The sequence below is a fragment of the Drosophila suzukii genome, chromosome 2L (genome assembly GCF_043229965.1).
Source record: "Drosophila suzukii chromosome 2L, CBGP_Dsuzu_IsoJpt1.0, whole genome shotgun sequence".
Taxonomy (NCBI): domain Eukaryota; kingdom Metazoa; phylum Arthropoda; class Insecta; order Diptera; family Drosophilidae; genus Drosophila; species Drosophila suzukii.
This window is the reverse complement of record NC_092080.1, coordinates 9,256,619-9,271,639: the sequence shown is the minus strand read 5'-3', so window position 1 is coordinate 9,271,639 and position 15,021 is coordinate 9,256,619. Positions and strand designations below refer to the sequence as shown.

The 15,021-nt window shown below is 40.8% G+C and overlaps 1 protein-coding gene across 1 annotated transcript; it reads left to right on the top strand.

Moving 5' to 3' along the window:
• The first annotated feature begins 313 nt into the window (after positions 1–313).
• LOC108018385 (uncharacterized) lies at positions 314–13,424 on the top strand. The gene is given in 4 exon segments (XM_036822724.3): positions 314–677; positions 9,560–9,614; positions 9,669–9,750; positions 10,202–13,424. Coding segments are annotated over 4 exon segments (2,190 nt in total). The 5' UTR covers positions 314–448; the 3' UTR covers positions 12,026–13,424.
• Positions 13,425–15,021: the final 1,597 nt, after the last annotated feature.

The window sequence follows — 15,021 nt, the reverse complement described above, 5'->3', positions numbered from 1 at the left end:
GGGAGTCGAGAGCTCGTCCTCGAGTCCTTGAGTCCTTGAATCCTGCCAGTGTGTGTTGAGTGTGCATCGAGTGTGCCAAGTGTGCGTGTGAGTGCGTCGTCCGGATACCGGAGAAGCCACAACGTCGTCCACAAAACCATCGACGTCGTCTGCCGCCGCCGCCGCCGCCGCTGCTGCTGCTGCTGCCGCTGCAGGATCGGGATCAGGACCGGGAGCGGGCTCAGGAACAGCTCCAGGCCACCAAAGGAGCGGCGGACGGAGCGGCCAGCGACGTCGCAGTAGCAGCAGTAATCCACACGCCGGCACAACGAAAGCGACCAGCGGCAGCGGTGGAGCTGGCAGCGCCGGCGGAGGAGGAGGCGGTGGCGGCGGAGGTGGTGGCGGAGGCGGGGTCAAGCAGAGCGTCAGCCGGAACAGCAACATCCGGAGCAGCAGCTCCAACAGCACCATGGCCTCGGCCAATCACCGGGGTGGCGGCGGACGCGGCGGTGGCGGCGCCGTCGCCGGCGCTGGAGCGGATGGCAATGCGATCGTCGGCCTGCAGATCGGTTCCGCCTGGTTTCAGCGCAAGATCAACCTGAGGCCGCAGCACCGCGGCGTCCACCTGGTCACCGAGGAGATCCTCCGACAGATGCCGGAGCTGGCGCACTTCTCGGTGGGATTATGCCACATGCAAAGTAAGTAGGGATTCCATTTCTCCATTATTCTATTCAAATTCTTCTTAACTCCATTAAAATATTAAATGGGATTCAATTTTAGAAGTCTTATAGACCATATTTTATACAATTAATAGTATTCTCTTCCTTTTAAGGAATTTTTAGTACCAACTTTCTGTTTATAAATACACAGAAAAAAGACCAAAGAATCAATTTCATATTCGATATAGATAATTGATATTGAATAATGTAATTTTGATATAATTAAATGATAATTCTTGCGTTTTCTCTCCAAAATTAAATAAGAAAATTACTCTGGTTAAAAGGTATACAGCAATATTCAAAACTGTCCAAAATAGAAGAAGAGATCAAGATAGCGACTAAAATTATAGAGTAATGAAAGAATATAATTCTTACAACATTTTATCATACGATAATATGATCATGTCTCATATCTTATCAATTGTTTTGTGTAAACCTATATATGATATAGTACCTTAAATATTGTGGTAAACGGAAAATAACTTCATAAAACTGGTCCATTTTCATCAAGTACCACGTCACATAGATTTATTTACAAACAATTTATTTAAGTCTAGTCCAATACCATTTTGCTTTCCAAAAATAGCTTTTGTGTTTAAAAAGATAACCTAAAAAGATCCCTTCCAAAATAATATCAGTTACAATACTTCCTAGGGTGAGGTCAGCTATTTATCCATTTAGTACTTCTTCGGCACCTTTTCGGCTGCCTTTCTAAGTGATTATCCTAAATTCAGGGCTCAAATGTCAGTTAATCGTGGTGAGCAGCTGGAAAATCCCTCTTCTATTTTGGCAGCTACCCCCTCATTTCCATCGCATCCATCTTATTCCATTCCCTGTCGATTCATACACTACGAAAAGCCTTTTCCAACTAAGCAGCAGAGTTGGTTGCGAGTGTAGTACTTAAATCTATCAGGAAAAGCCATCCATAAGGGTATTCCGACTCTGGCAATGGAAAAGTTTCATGACAATACATTTTCTTTATCCGGATTGTATTTCTCGAGGGGAATCTCGCAATGGCCAAGGCGTTTGCATTTAGTTGAAAGTTCAGTTGGACAAACAGCGAAATGTAGAACTTGCATCCCAAATCAGCACAAATAGTTGTTGAACTCAGCAGCGGAGCAGTTGAAACTTACAGGATTTGCAGGATTTGAAAGGGCCGCTGGCCCTGCTCATTTGTATTAGCTACCAACTGGGTTAAACTACACAGATAAACAGGCTGACTTGGCCCGGTCACTTCTTTGTGCCTTTCGTTTTAGCCCCGAAAATTGGGATTGACATTCGAATATAGTCCGACTTTTGTGTGACGATGACCCACATGAAGAAGAGGTTCTGCCAAAAGAATGTGTTCCAATCTGTTTGAGATGTGACCTATTGAACAATTTTAATGCGATTTTTTCAACAGTAATAAATTTATTTTATGTTACTTAAGGTTCTTTTGAGGAGTAACTTATCATTCTTGCATCGCCATATTTATTAAAAAGTAAACTGTTTATAGTAAATTAAATGTTTAATCATTAATCAAATGTCCAAAAGTCGACAGCATTTTTAAGCTTAGGACCTTAAGTGCAATATGTGGCTTGACAGCATGTCCACACACATCAGACGCCAAGCGATTTGAGACTCTGTTCATGTTTTATATTCCCATCCTTGGAATGCATTCGCAATAATCTTCGGATTGCAGTTCTGCAAAGTATTTCTTTTTCTGCGCTGCCACGGCTGCACCTCGCACACTAATTCTTGTGTGGAATCCCCGCTTTTAAAGACCTCTGACAGTATATACACCGATCAAAATATTGTTTTGCAGTCATTATGTACTTGTAAAAACAATTAATAAAAAATTTTTATTGACAAATACAGAACGTTTAGAATACATCTTTTGTAGAATCCAAAATTTAAAAATTTGAAATATAGCAATAAAAACCTATCGTATTTCTTAAGATATGCTGAAGGTATATCTTTGAATGCCAAGAACTTTAATCTAGAATGCCAATATTGCTGTATAGTTTGAGGATCTTCCAATTTTGAGTATTATATTTAAGATGGTGTGAGCTCTATTTAACTGAATTTTTCTCAGTGTACGCGGGTATAGAGCTAAGACGATGAGGAGGCAGTGCAAACAGAGAAACAATCTCCGTAGTTGGCTGCCTTGGAGGCAGCTTCTTGTTGACAGTTCGCATTACAATGCCAGGACGCGTTTCTCCATCCTGCGGCTTCCTGTCTCCCTCACTCCGCTTCTCTCTACCCATCCCGCTCTGGCCAGGGCAAATAAATAAAATCGTATCATAAAGCGCCAAAGGAGGGGGGAGGGGGGATGGGGGTTTTAGCCAGGAGTTGGCCTGACTAAAGTGAAAAGCAATCGTCGTCTTAGTCGCAGTCGTCGCTCATGTCTGCATGTCATGGTCTGTGGCTATGGCGTGTGAATGCTCGAGGCAACCCCCTCTCTGGTATTTTCTACTTCCATGCCAGCCCCCCCTTGCCATGCCCCAGCGAAGAAAAAAAGGTTGCTTCTTGAATTTTAAAGAGTTAAGGTGGCTTTGTTGTCCCCACTTAATATATAGTGTATATAACATACAGGGTTTTTTTTCTGTACCACATCATTTGTTTTTAAGTTCTTAATATTTAAAAAAATACATCATTTATTATCATTTTCGGGGATGTTTTATAGAACTGTATTATACAATTGATTTGGAAAATAACAAAATATTTTTTTTAAAGTTTTTTGAATCTTTGTTAAGTTTTGTTCTTAGCCAAACCATTAACATTCAACATTCTGTTTGAAATGAAAATCATGATATTTTCTATATGACGACTATAATGTCATTGCATAAATCAGTGGATAAAAAGCCAAAAGATACATTTCAAAGCAATGTTTTTTTTTATGTATTTTTCAAACTGATCCCAAGTTTTTTCCTGTGTATCTCAAATCGCCTTAGCCAGCACATTGCAGGCAAGTCTTTACGAACCTCCGTTCTCGCTTGCTCTTGCTCTCTCCATTTTTATTTTTTGCCAAATCAAAAGCACGTGTGTCCCTGCCCCTAGCCTCTGCCGACCCCCCTTTTCGCCACCCGTGTTGTGTGCGTGTTTGTTGTCTGGGGTGCTCACTGTACGTGTATTGTTTTGTGAACTGTAAGCGGAATCTAATTGAGGTCAAGACATGTTTATTGATTTTCTTAAAAGGACTTCCTAATTAGACACACTTTACTAAGGGAAGCCCAAACCCCTCCTTGCCCCCTTTTAATGCAAAAAAAAGAAATGGTAAATAAATGCAACCAAATGAAAGGCGATTCTCCTCGCCCCTTCTCCATCTTCTCTGCCCCAAGGAGAAGCAACAAAAAAGTTAATTTCGAGAGAAAAAAAAAAGGAAAAATAATTTCAAAGCAACCTTGCCATATGTTGTTGTCTTTTACTATTGACCTCAATAGCCCCCCTTTTTCAGCCGCCCCACCTCCTTTTGTTTCTATGGGGAAAGGCACAAACAACGACGCGGAGGGGGGGAAATGTGGCCAAGAGGACACACAAATCACAAATACACAAAAATATAAGCCAAATGTAAAGGTAACTTGTTAAACACAACAAAAAGTAATGGAATGCAGGGAAATGCTAAAAAATGATATATCCACCGGGTTCCGACTTTTCCACCTGAGCCAGGCAAATATTTCCCCTCTATAATGGTTCCTTGGTTCCTTGGTTCCTTTCTTCTTTTTTTTTTTATTAATATTCATATGTGTGGCAGGAAGGTCGTCTGCTTATAGAACCGAACCCTACTGACCACACAATGCCCCATTGGGGTTTCCGTAACCCCAATATAAATGGGACCTCGGAATCACCACGGCAGTATACATATATATGTATTTATATATGTGTTGAGCAAAGCTAATTGCCTGGGGGGCAGTTGATGATTTGTTTGGGCCTTGGCTTAATCCCACATTTAAAGGTTAGATTCGAAGGAAGTCAAAGTTGATAGAAATCGGGCCGTCTGGATACGGATTAACTTGAATTATGGGGGTATTTGAGGAGGTTTTAAAAACCTAGAAATCAGACACATTTAATATTCCTTTTATGAAAAACGTTTAAAATTCCTGGTATCCTAAAAATATATTTTTTATACAGCTTACAAGCCATGAAGACTTGTCGAACCCTAAGAACCTTTCCATTAAACCGTATATTATGTTATACTCTTAGGATTTACTAAATCGCACTTCATTAAATCGTGAAAAACTTGTCGAACTTTAAGAACCTTTTCATAAAACCGTATATTATGCTTTACTCTTTGGATTAACTAAATCGCACTTCATTAAATCGTGAAACTTAAGATGCCCCAGGATCTGTTCAAGGATAACATGCCCGACTTCGTGGAGCCGCGAGGTTTGCGAATTTTGGTGGTGGGAGTTTCACCCTCGACAGCAATTTGCTGCATAATCGCAAGATCATATAAATGGCTCAACTTCAATTTATAACCCGAGCATATTTTCCAGTCAAACCGAAAGAGCTGCAAGAGTACAGCACAAGAAAAGGACTCTGCCGGAGTGTCCTTTGTGGAGGAGCAACACCAAATAAATCAACAGCCAGCAAAAGCGAAACCAATTGTGGGTGGTTTTTTGCAGGGGGAGTTTTCTATGGAGTAGGGAGTTTTTCGGAGCCTTTCTAACATTAGGGATATATTTTTGTGTGGGCGTACTTGGCCATTTCTCTTTTCGCTTTCGTGACGACAGGGAAACTGCGAAAGAGAAAAAAACAAAACGAGGAAAATGAAAAAAATGGAAAAGGAAAACAAATCGTGCCATGTGTGTGTCATACTTTTGGGCTTCCGCTTATTTCTTTATTCTTATTCCTTTATTCCTACATTTTGGCTCCTTTAGTATTAAAATTGCCCGCTTATGAACCGCAAAATGCTGCGCTACCCAATAAATCAATATTATTTATGCAAAACGGGCACGCCAAAGGTTTTTCTACCCGTCCTTTGGCCCGCTTTTCCGATTTTCCAATCGTATCGGTATGTGCTTGAACTAGTTTTATGTCGTTTTGTTCCGGTTCTCCAGCACCTGACACAAAAAGAGGATGGCATGCAAAACCAAAGATTTCTCACGGTGTTCGGTGATTTTGGCCTGGGGTCTCGGGAAAAGCATAAAACTCAACGGCTATGTAAAAAGAAGGTTGATGAATTTAAGCATTTCCTTGAGTCTTACATTATGTAATACCCGAACACCACACTCACCTACCGCAAGCTCACGTGCTATTTGGCGGCCTACAGCGATGGTGAAAAAAATGTGATCATTCAAATATTTTACCTATTTTATTATATTAAGTTAAAATAATATATATTTCGAAATTTCAGTTTTAGTAAGAAATTTGTGCATGTTGAGGAATGTCACTCAAATGTCTTTCAACCTCATTTTTCCCTAAAAAGCAAATCTCGGCATCACAAAAACTTTTTTATAATCAAGTAGATGATTTAAAACTAGCTAAATACCTTTGAAAAAAATATTTTTATAAAGTTTTGCTTTCATAAAAATAGTATTTAAAATGGGATATGTAACACTTTTCTTTTAATCCGAACAAGAACTGTCTTGTCAGAATTAAGAATTGTAAACTTAATGTATCGCAGTCTAATGTGGTTCCCTAAAATTTTAATAATATAAATTAAGGCTAGTTATAGTCCACAATATGTGTGAAACTGTGGAGTTTGCAATAACCCATTTTATAAGGTATCCTATACCTAGTACTCATCCAGAATTTTCTTGTTGATCTTTGCGAACCAGGACATTGACCGCTGCTGTGTGGGTGTATCAGAGTCTGAGTGCGTGTTTGCATGAATATATGAATGGGCACAGCCAGCTGAGCTGAGTCAAGTTGAGTCCATTGTTAAACACTGGGTACTCCTCCGTTCGTTGCGGTCGTATATACATACATATATATGCAGTTGTGTGTGCTCCCAGCCTGTTTGTGCTGTCAGAATGTTTGACTTTGTATAATAAAAAGGCCTCTTTAAAAACATTAGCAACTTTTGTAGTGCCTAAACGCCTGCTACATGTGCACCAGACCCCACCCACCGAAAGCCACCCAACCCACCGCTCACACACATAGGCAACTAAGCATCTAAACAGCCGGTCAAAACGATACCACCTGCTACTTAACTATGCGTACTACACTGAGAGAAATGTAAGGACTTACATATTTCCTAATAACATACTTTTTAACGAAGGATCGTGATTGCTTCTTTTCCTGAGACAAGATATATCCAGTAACGTACAATAAAATAGATAATATACAAATTTTAATTTCCTTTTGGTATAAGAATGGTTTTTTATTGGATCCAACTCTTAGCCATATATTTCTTCAAGCGCACAAGCGTTTATTAGCGCTCTGGGCACGTTGGCAATGGCTGCCGTTGGCAAATATAGAGCCCCCTGGAAGCCACATTCTCTTGGCCCTGTTGACGACCACAAAGCCCATGGCTAAATCATATTAGAGCCGTCCTACGCCCGGCCACCGGCTTAACACTCTGGAGGAGCCTTTTAACGCCTCCTGCCCGCGTTCCATTTGTGTTTGGTGCAATGGAAAAAGTGTCAGTCGAGTATTCCAGGCGGATGCGCCTGTTGGGGCTGAGCGGGGTAAAAAGTTGGGGACACGGAATAAATGTGCACGGAATGCGGGCAAAGAAAAAAAAAGTAGAGGACTTGAGGCGCGGTGACAGACACAGGGACAACTCCAAATGCCACTCAAAATCCGCATTGCATGGCTGACACACACAATTATGTTTAGGCCATTAACATATTTAAAATGGCGTTGTTCCTTACACTTTAAGAAAAATCGCAGCTATATACTACAATATCTTACTAATTAGAATATCCAAATAAAGGTTGGGAAGTTTTTAAAATGTTCAGTTAAACGAGCATTTCTTAAAAGGTAGCCAACCTCTATCTTCAGTTTTATTTAATGCCATCCTATTTTAACCATCTATTGCATTATATACCAAACTCTCTCTTTTTTAATACATAATATAATGATTTATAACACAAAAATAGCATCCATAATAAATTATAAAATATATAAAAAAAATGAAATACTATCGTTACCCGGGATATAAAGTTTTGAGAAAGTTGTAATAAATTATAAAATATATAAAATAGATGAAATACTATCGTTACCCGGGATATAAAGTTTTCAGAAAGTTGTAAAGATTAAAAACAATACAACGACTTTATACAACTTATACACTGGCTAGAGAGAGATTTTCGATTAAAATAAAGTTCTTTGACATCCCTTGCGATCATTTTCGTCTATGGAAAAGGAGCGTTATATGAGATGTACCATCGATATAGACCAAGTTTTAGGTCAACCAAATGAGGCAGTTCCTCGTCATCGTCCTTGTCCTCGTCCCATTTCCACTCCCATTCCCAATCAAATCCCATCCTGCAATCAATTTGCAAATTTGCTCTGTCCCACCCCGCATCAAATGTCACTTTGGTTTCATTTTCATTTGCACTGACCGAAAGTCCCCGCTCCCCGGATTTGTCCATGGATGATATTTAAATTCCTGATGCCATTTACACATGTTCAACATGACATAATCGCCTCGGAAATTATTTAGAAAGAAAGTGGGTCTGGGTTGTTGTGCGTTTCCCAGCGCGTTTGCCCCCCAAAATCGGAACTCGGACATGTGTGCTCTATATCCACATACATATATCCACATTTTAAGTCTCTGCTCGGGGCCCGGAAAATTACATCTCTGGGATTTGATAATAAACTAATTTTCGCTCGGCTTCTCAAACTGCCAGCAGCTTTCTCTTTTATTCATGAATACGCAATTAGTGTGCAAATTCAAGTGTTTCTCGTGTTACCCGGCTATTTGTATATAGAAAAACATATCTATTATTGAAACAAAATTCATTTTGAGTAAAATATTCAATTTCGAGTCGGCTTTCATTGCATCGCTTGACATTTTCAGCTTTGGCAGTTGGCCAATTGCTAGCCGCCAAAAATGCAGGCAATTATTGTTAAATTTTCAACTCCGAACATGCTCGTGTTTTGTTTTGTGTCGGGTCATATCATAAATTTGTTAAACAATTGCATTCGAAATTGCAAAACAAATCTGTTTCGGAGTGGAAAACTTGATGCTTCTGTGTCATGGTATAATTTTTTAAGGCTTAGCATTGATGGTTGTTATCCACATGTGATTATTTTCTTAAAAAATAATTAAATATTTAATGTTCCTAATATTGGTGTCCACTCTGATGAAATCCATAACAAAGTCTACTTTAAGGAATATGAAAAAATAATCCTAAAAGACAGTGAAAGATATTTATGTTGAGTTATTCTAAATGAAAATGAACTTCAAAATTCAAAATCAATTTTGATGAAGATAAGTATATTTTTTCTGTGTGGGTATACTGAAGCCTTTGCAACTAAACATGAAATATGCAAACAATTAAAAGCCCTCCCACTTAACACTATTTTACAAGATGTTTTAAGCTTAACGGCCAATTAAAAGCTGAAGACTCACTTTTGTTCATTCCCCACTTTGTATTATCGTTCCAAATACATTGGCTTTTCCGCTTGAGCTGATTGAAAAATCCTCCTCTGTTAAATTGGCCATATCATAACACGTCTTGTCATATAACTCATGATGGATTCGTGATATGTTATCAGAGCAGCAGCATACCAAAACACGACGGGTGTGGGCCTGCGGCAATACATTTTGACTAATTGGCGTTACAACTCAATTGAAAATGCATAGAGCTAAGGAGCCAACGCCTCGACGTGATGGTCTAATAACCGGGGGGCTATTCATTATAAAGATTATTATTATTAATCCTATAGACAACTAATTGGCATTGTGTGTGCGCTTGTTTTGCTTTCAGTTCTTCACACATCGGCGAGTTTAGCGTTAAACGAAAGCTGGGATCCAGACGTCAGGTGAGTACATGGACGTATAGACAATGTATCCTATCTAATAGATCATCTTTTCAGAGACGACATGGAGATGATGTTGAATAAAATAGTTCCCGAAGGATTGCCCTATAGGCATTCGTGCGAGGGACCCGATGATATGGTGAGTATGGGTTGCAATATAGTACTGCATACTTAACTTGGCAGAAGTAAGTTTAGATCAGAGCTTAAATCTTTTAAAATGAAAGAATCAATTCCCCAGTTACACATTAGAATTTTTAAGGAATTTCCTATTAAAACATTTCAATCAATCAATAAAATTTCAATCCCAAATTCAATTTAGGTGTCTAAAAGTATGCAACAATATATTTTAAACTCAGAAGTACAATGAAGTCATTCAGAAAGACGACTATCCTTTATTCACTGCATACTTTTAGGCACCTAAGACAACATTTAAAAGTGATTTCAAAACTTCTGAAAGCATGCTTGCTAAGGGCTTTACAATTTTTGGATTTTACAACTGCTAATTTGGGCAGAGCTATACTATGTATATATGATCCTAAACTGTGTCTATCGAAAAACCCGCTTACTAATGCTTTTCCTCTTTCTTTCAGCCCGCGCACGTGAAGGCCTGCTTTCTGGGCAGCTCCCTGACAATCCCGATCACCGATGGCAAGCTGTCGCTGGGCACGTGGCAGGGCGTTTGGCTGTGCGAGCACCGCGACCAGGCCGGATCCCGGAAGCTGGTGATCACGCTGACCGGATGTCCGCGCGAACAGGCCCGCAGCCCGCTGTCCCCCGTCTCGCCGATCGCCAGCACGTCCAGTTAGGGGCGGCCTCGCTCCACCCGCGACAGCCGGTAATCGCGGGGGAGCGACAATAATGCCATCATTTCGTCGAGGCGGCTGATACTGCAGAAGAACTTGGCTAAGGCGAATCTGGCCCAGCAGCGGGCGGCGGCGGTGATTGCCGCCGGTCGGGGCGGATTGGGTGGTGGTCAACAGGATGCGTTGGCACCGCCCAATATACCCGGCATGGAGACGAAGACCGGCCGCCTGCTGCTGCGCCAGCAGCTGCACCTCAATCTCAATCTGAATGTGCAGGAAACGTTGCGCGATGGCGTCGACATCGATGATGTGGACGAGGATGTCGACGAGGACGAGGACCTAGACCTAGACCTAGACCTAGAAACCGTCACAACAGTGCCTCTTAACAATGAACAACTTAATGCTAAGGTCACCACCACAACATCCAGTTCATCAGCAGCGAGCAGTGCATTAGCTAAATTCAATCGCATCATTGACTCCACCTTGGAGCGGCCACCAGTGGCCCTAGAGTACTCCGGATTGCCCAAGTTGAGCAGTGCCACATTGCAGCAGCGCTTCAATCTGGCCTATCCAGAGTTGGTGAGCCAACAGCAGCAGCAACAGCAGCAACATCTGCAACAGCAGCAGCAACAACATCTGCAACACCATCAGCAGTTGCAGCTGCAACATGATGCGACCAAGCAGATCAGCAGCCTCCAGGGGAACCCCAGATTGGATCGTGGAACGGGCGCCGTTGCCAGCACCCCATTAACACTTCAAGCACCCAAAACTCCAGCAACGGCGACGGAGGAGCAAATGGATCCGGGGCAAACCCACGACGACGATCAAGACGACGATGATCATCCCCACCACGACGAGGATAATCAAACGAAACGAAATGATGTGCATTATTTGTTGAAACAGTTGAATAGTTTTAGTGATATAGAAGAAATAGAAATTGTTGATATGAAGCAAAGAGGTCAGCGGCCGCCGATGGCGTCCAGTTCGTTGGCGACCATGATGCCGCCACCCTCGCCGGCACCGCCGGCCTCCCCATCCACGCAGTCGCACCGGCTGGGGCCGCGGTTCGCCTCCTCGGGCGACAGTTCGCTGGTCCTGCCGCAGCACCAGTTCGACGACTACCTGTTCGAGTCCTGCCACTACCTGGAGACAAACTACTTTGCCGCCACATACCGCACTGCCATGGTCGAGAGCAGCTCCCACGAGTTCCGGCCCTCGACCAACAGCAGCTCGAACAGCTTCGAGCTGCACGAGATGGAGCCGCCCAGTGTCATCTGCAAGGCGGGGGCACCACCTCCTCCTCTGACCGCCAGTCATTCTGGTCATCCAGGTCATCCTGGTCTACCTGATCATCCGGGTCATCCGCCACCGCGGTATCAATTCGAATACCAGGCGGAGACCCGTCTGACCACCAGTGGGGTGCAGACGGAGCTCACCGTCGAGTCGCTGGCCAAGATGAGCAACTGCAGCGGGAGCAGCTCCTCCTCGACGAGGGCTCCTCCCTTCTTCCGTTGCTGCTACACGCCCATCGATCGCTGGCGGGAGAGGAGGCAGCAGCAGAAGAGCTCCTCGGCCTCCTCGTCCGCCGCCCAGCCGCCCAAGGACGTCTGACACTGGGCGTAGCAGTCCACTCGGAGATCCAACATGTGCCTGGCTAATTTACATCAGGGATGCAAGCCGGGGGAAAATTGGGATGGGTTCGGAATTTGCAGACATGGTTCGGTTTAATGGGTTAAAGTCGCATTTTTCGGTCTAAAAATAAGGGAGATCTTGAAATTTTTGGATATTTTTGAAATTTAATATTTTAAAAATAACATTCTTATATAATTCTTGAGCAACTAACTTTTCATCTGAATTCTGCTATTTAAAAAAAATTAGTTTATCGTAATTCTTCTCTCTAAAGACAACTTAAATATTTTATTTTTAAAAATCAAGACCGAACCACTGCCTTAATAAAATGATAAAATAAAATCATAAACGGTTTGCATCCCTGTTATTTTGGTCGCTGTTCTCATTTGCGATATCAACAAGAGATTCCATTTCGATCGACAGTCGATACACGAATCACGAATCCCTTATCATTCGATGGAAGTTCATTATTGTACAATTTATAAATGCTAAAACGTAAACAAGAAATGTTAGTAAACAATTTTTTATACACACACCAGCCACACAGACATTCGCACATTTTTGCAATACACCAAAGTAAATGATTTGGAAGTTTGTATAAATACTTAAGATTGTTAAATGTCTGGCAGAAAACTTGGATGGCAAACGAATACTGATTCCCATTGAATTTAAAACATTTTCGGCTTTCTTTTTGAGAACTAGCCAGGTTTTCTGCTAAGCATTTGCCTAAGCTGAACTCAACTTGGGCCTAAAGTTGTATTCGAAAATGTTTCAACAGAAGAAAATATTGTTAAAAATTAAATGAAAACGTAGGGGACGCGAGAGCTTGTATAGTAAGTTGATGAATAAAGTAATTGAGAATGATGTTGATAGTGGTCAGATCAAATGCATAGATGAAAGGCGCGCACGCCGGCACTTTTAATTTTGTAGTCTAGATTCCTGTTCCTCTCGCTTTACCAAGTCCGATTGGTCTGTCTATATATATATGGCATTCAAATTGACAAATTATCTGCGTGCGCGTGGGTTATACGATCCCCCGAAACGGATCAAAAACGATATAAAACAAAAGCAATTGTTACATCAATTAGACACTATATTCTGTTGACTTATCATTTAAGCCCACTTTTTTCGTTTCGAAGGATAAGCTTTTAAGGAATTGTTGTTAGAGCACAAGAGATACTGGCTATACAAGCAAACCAAAAACGAAACGATTCAACTCTTAACCAACCAAGAGCAATATTAGTTTTTAAATCAGTTCGGATTTGTCAATTTTGTTGAGAACATATGCAAGTAAAATACATCAAAATATATCACTAACTTGAATAAGCCTCGAGATCACGCTTTGGTTTATCGGAAAATAAATATATATACGCAATTGGAACACCGTCTAAAAACTGAATTTATTTCACCGAATTCCCGCTGCTCAACAAATGAACTGAGACACTTTCTGGTTTCAGGATCTTCGGCTGAGTTCTTCCAATAGCAAATCTGCAATCCGAGGGAGAAGCACCATAAGAAATGGAATGAATATGAAAACCAAACAAATGCCTTTTACATGCCCACACGTACACTAAAAGAAAATGATTGTAGCCCAAGAATGGTAACCAATGTTAGTCAATAATGCGCTGAGCAACATGCAAATGTCTGTAAATCACAAGCGAAGCGAACTAATTTATTTAAAATATATATATATATCAACACGTTGATTATGTTAATCATTAACGAACGACATAACAAATAAGTTGTTATCAAACGAGACGTAGGAGTTATGGGGGCTAATAGCGTTAGAGAAATTACCTATTGTTGTATGTTTTATTCAAAGCGCACGTAATTTAATAAACATTAATGTTATCGCTAAAAAAAAACAAAGAGGCGACGACAGAAAAAGAAAAAAAAACAGTAGCTAAAGTGAAATTTTTGTAAACTTTTTGATATGTGATGATGATTTGGATAAATTAGAGCCACAGAGGAAAGAATTATTACCTTAACCTAGCCGTAGATATTTAATCTAATTAAAATGAGTAGCGCAAATGCCAGTAAGCAAAAAACCCAAGGGAAGCTAGCTAAATTCTAGAGAGAACTAGGATAACCGGAAAGATCTGTGGCCAGTTGTTATGCAATAATCGTAGTCTCGGCCAGCCGAAGCACCAATCAGGGTTCCTTCCGGCATCGGGATAATACAGATCTGATCCGATCCGATCCGTTCCGATACGATACGATGCAGAGGGAACTGTTATTAGCAATATTGAATATTCATGGCAATTCAATTGTATTAACGACATTGATAAATCTGAATAGCGAACGCATTGTAGGAGCCTAGTTAATGAATCCCAGATGAGATATGAACTCGACACGATCAGATTGAAATGAATACTAAGTGTAACTAAGCGAGTAAGTAGAAAATATTCAATTGTAAATAGGACTTCATTTACAATCACTTGATTTGTTGACTGGTTTTCGATTCAGACAATTATGCGTTAACCATGAAAAGGAAGATATATGCGGATATATTACCGACACGAGAAATCACACACGAAAAAGCTTTAATTAATTTAATTACCGGAAAGAGAAACCAAATAAAGTACTTCAAGATATGTATTTAACAATAATCATTTTTGATATCATTCCCATTGGTAACGTACGGATTCCATTGTAGATACCTATTGAGCAGCCAGTAATTAAATAACTAGTCCGCTAAGTCGTCAATGTCGCCTAATGTGAGTTCTATATATTGCATCAGATAATACAATAACAGAGCATATTAGCTATAAAACCGAACAAGAGGCAACTAATTAAATAACAGAACAGAAAAACGGCCTAGATCACACGACAAACCACATAAAAACATTTAAACAAAACATACACATCACACACACACACACTCGACACACTAAGCTTTTATAAAACTATTTAACAAAAATATATATATACTATGGAAAATAATAATCCTGCCAAGTAACATTCGAATACCTGCTTGA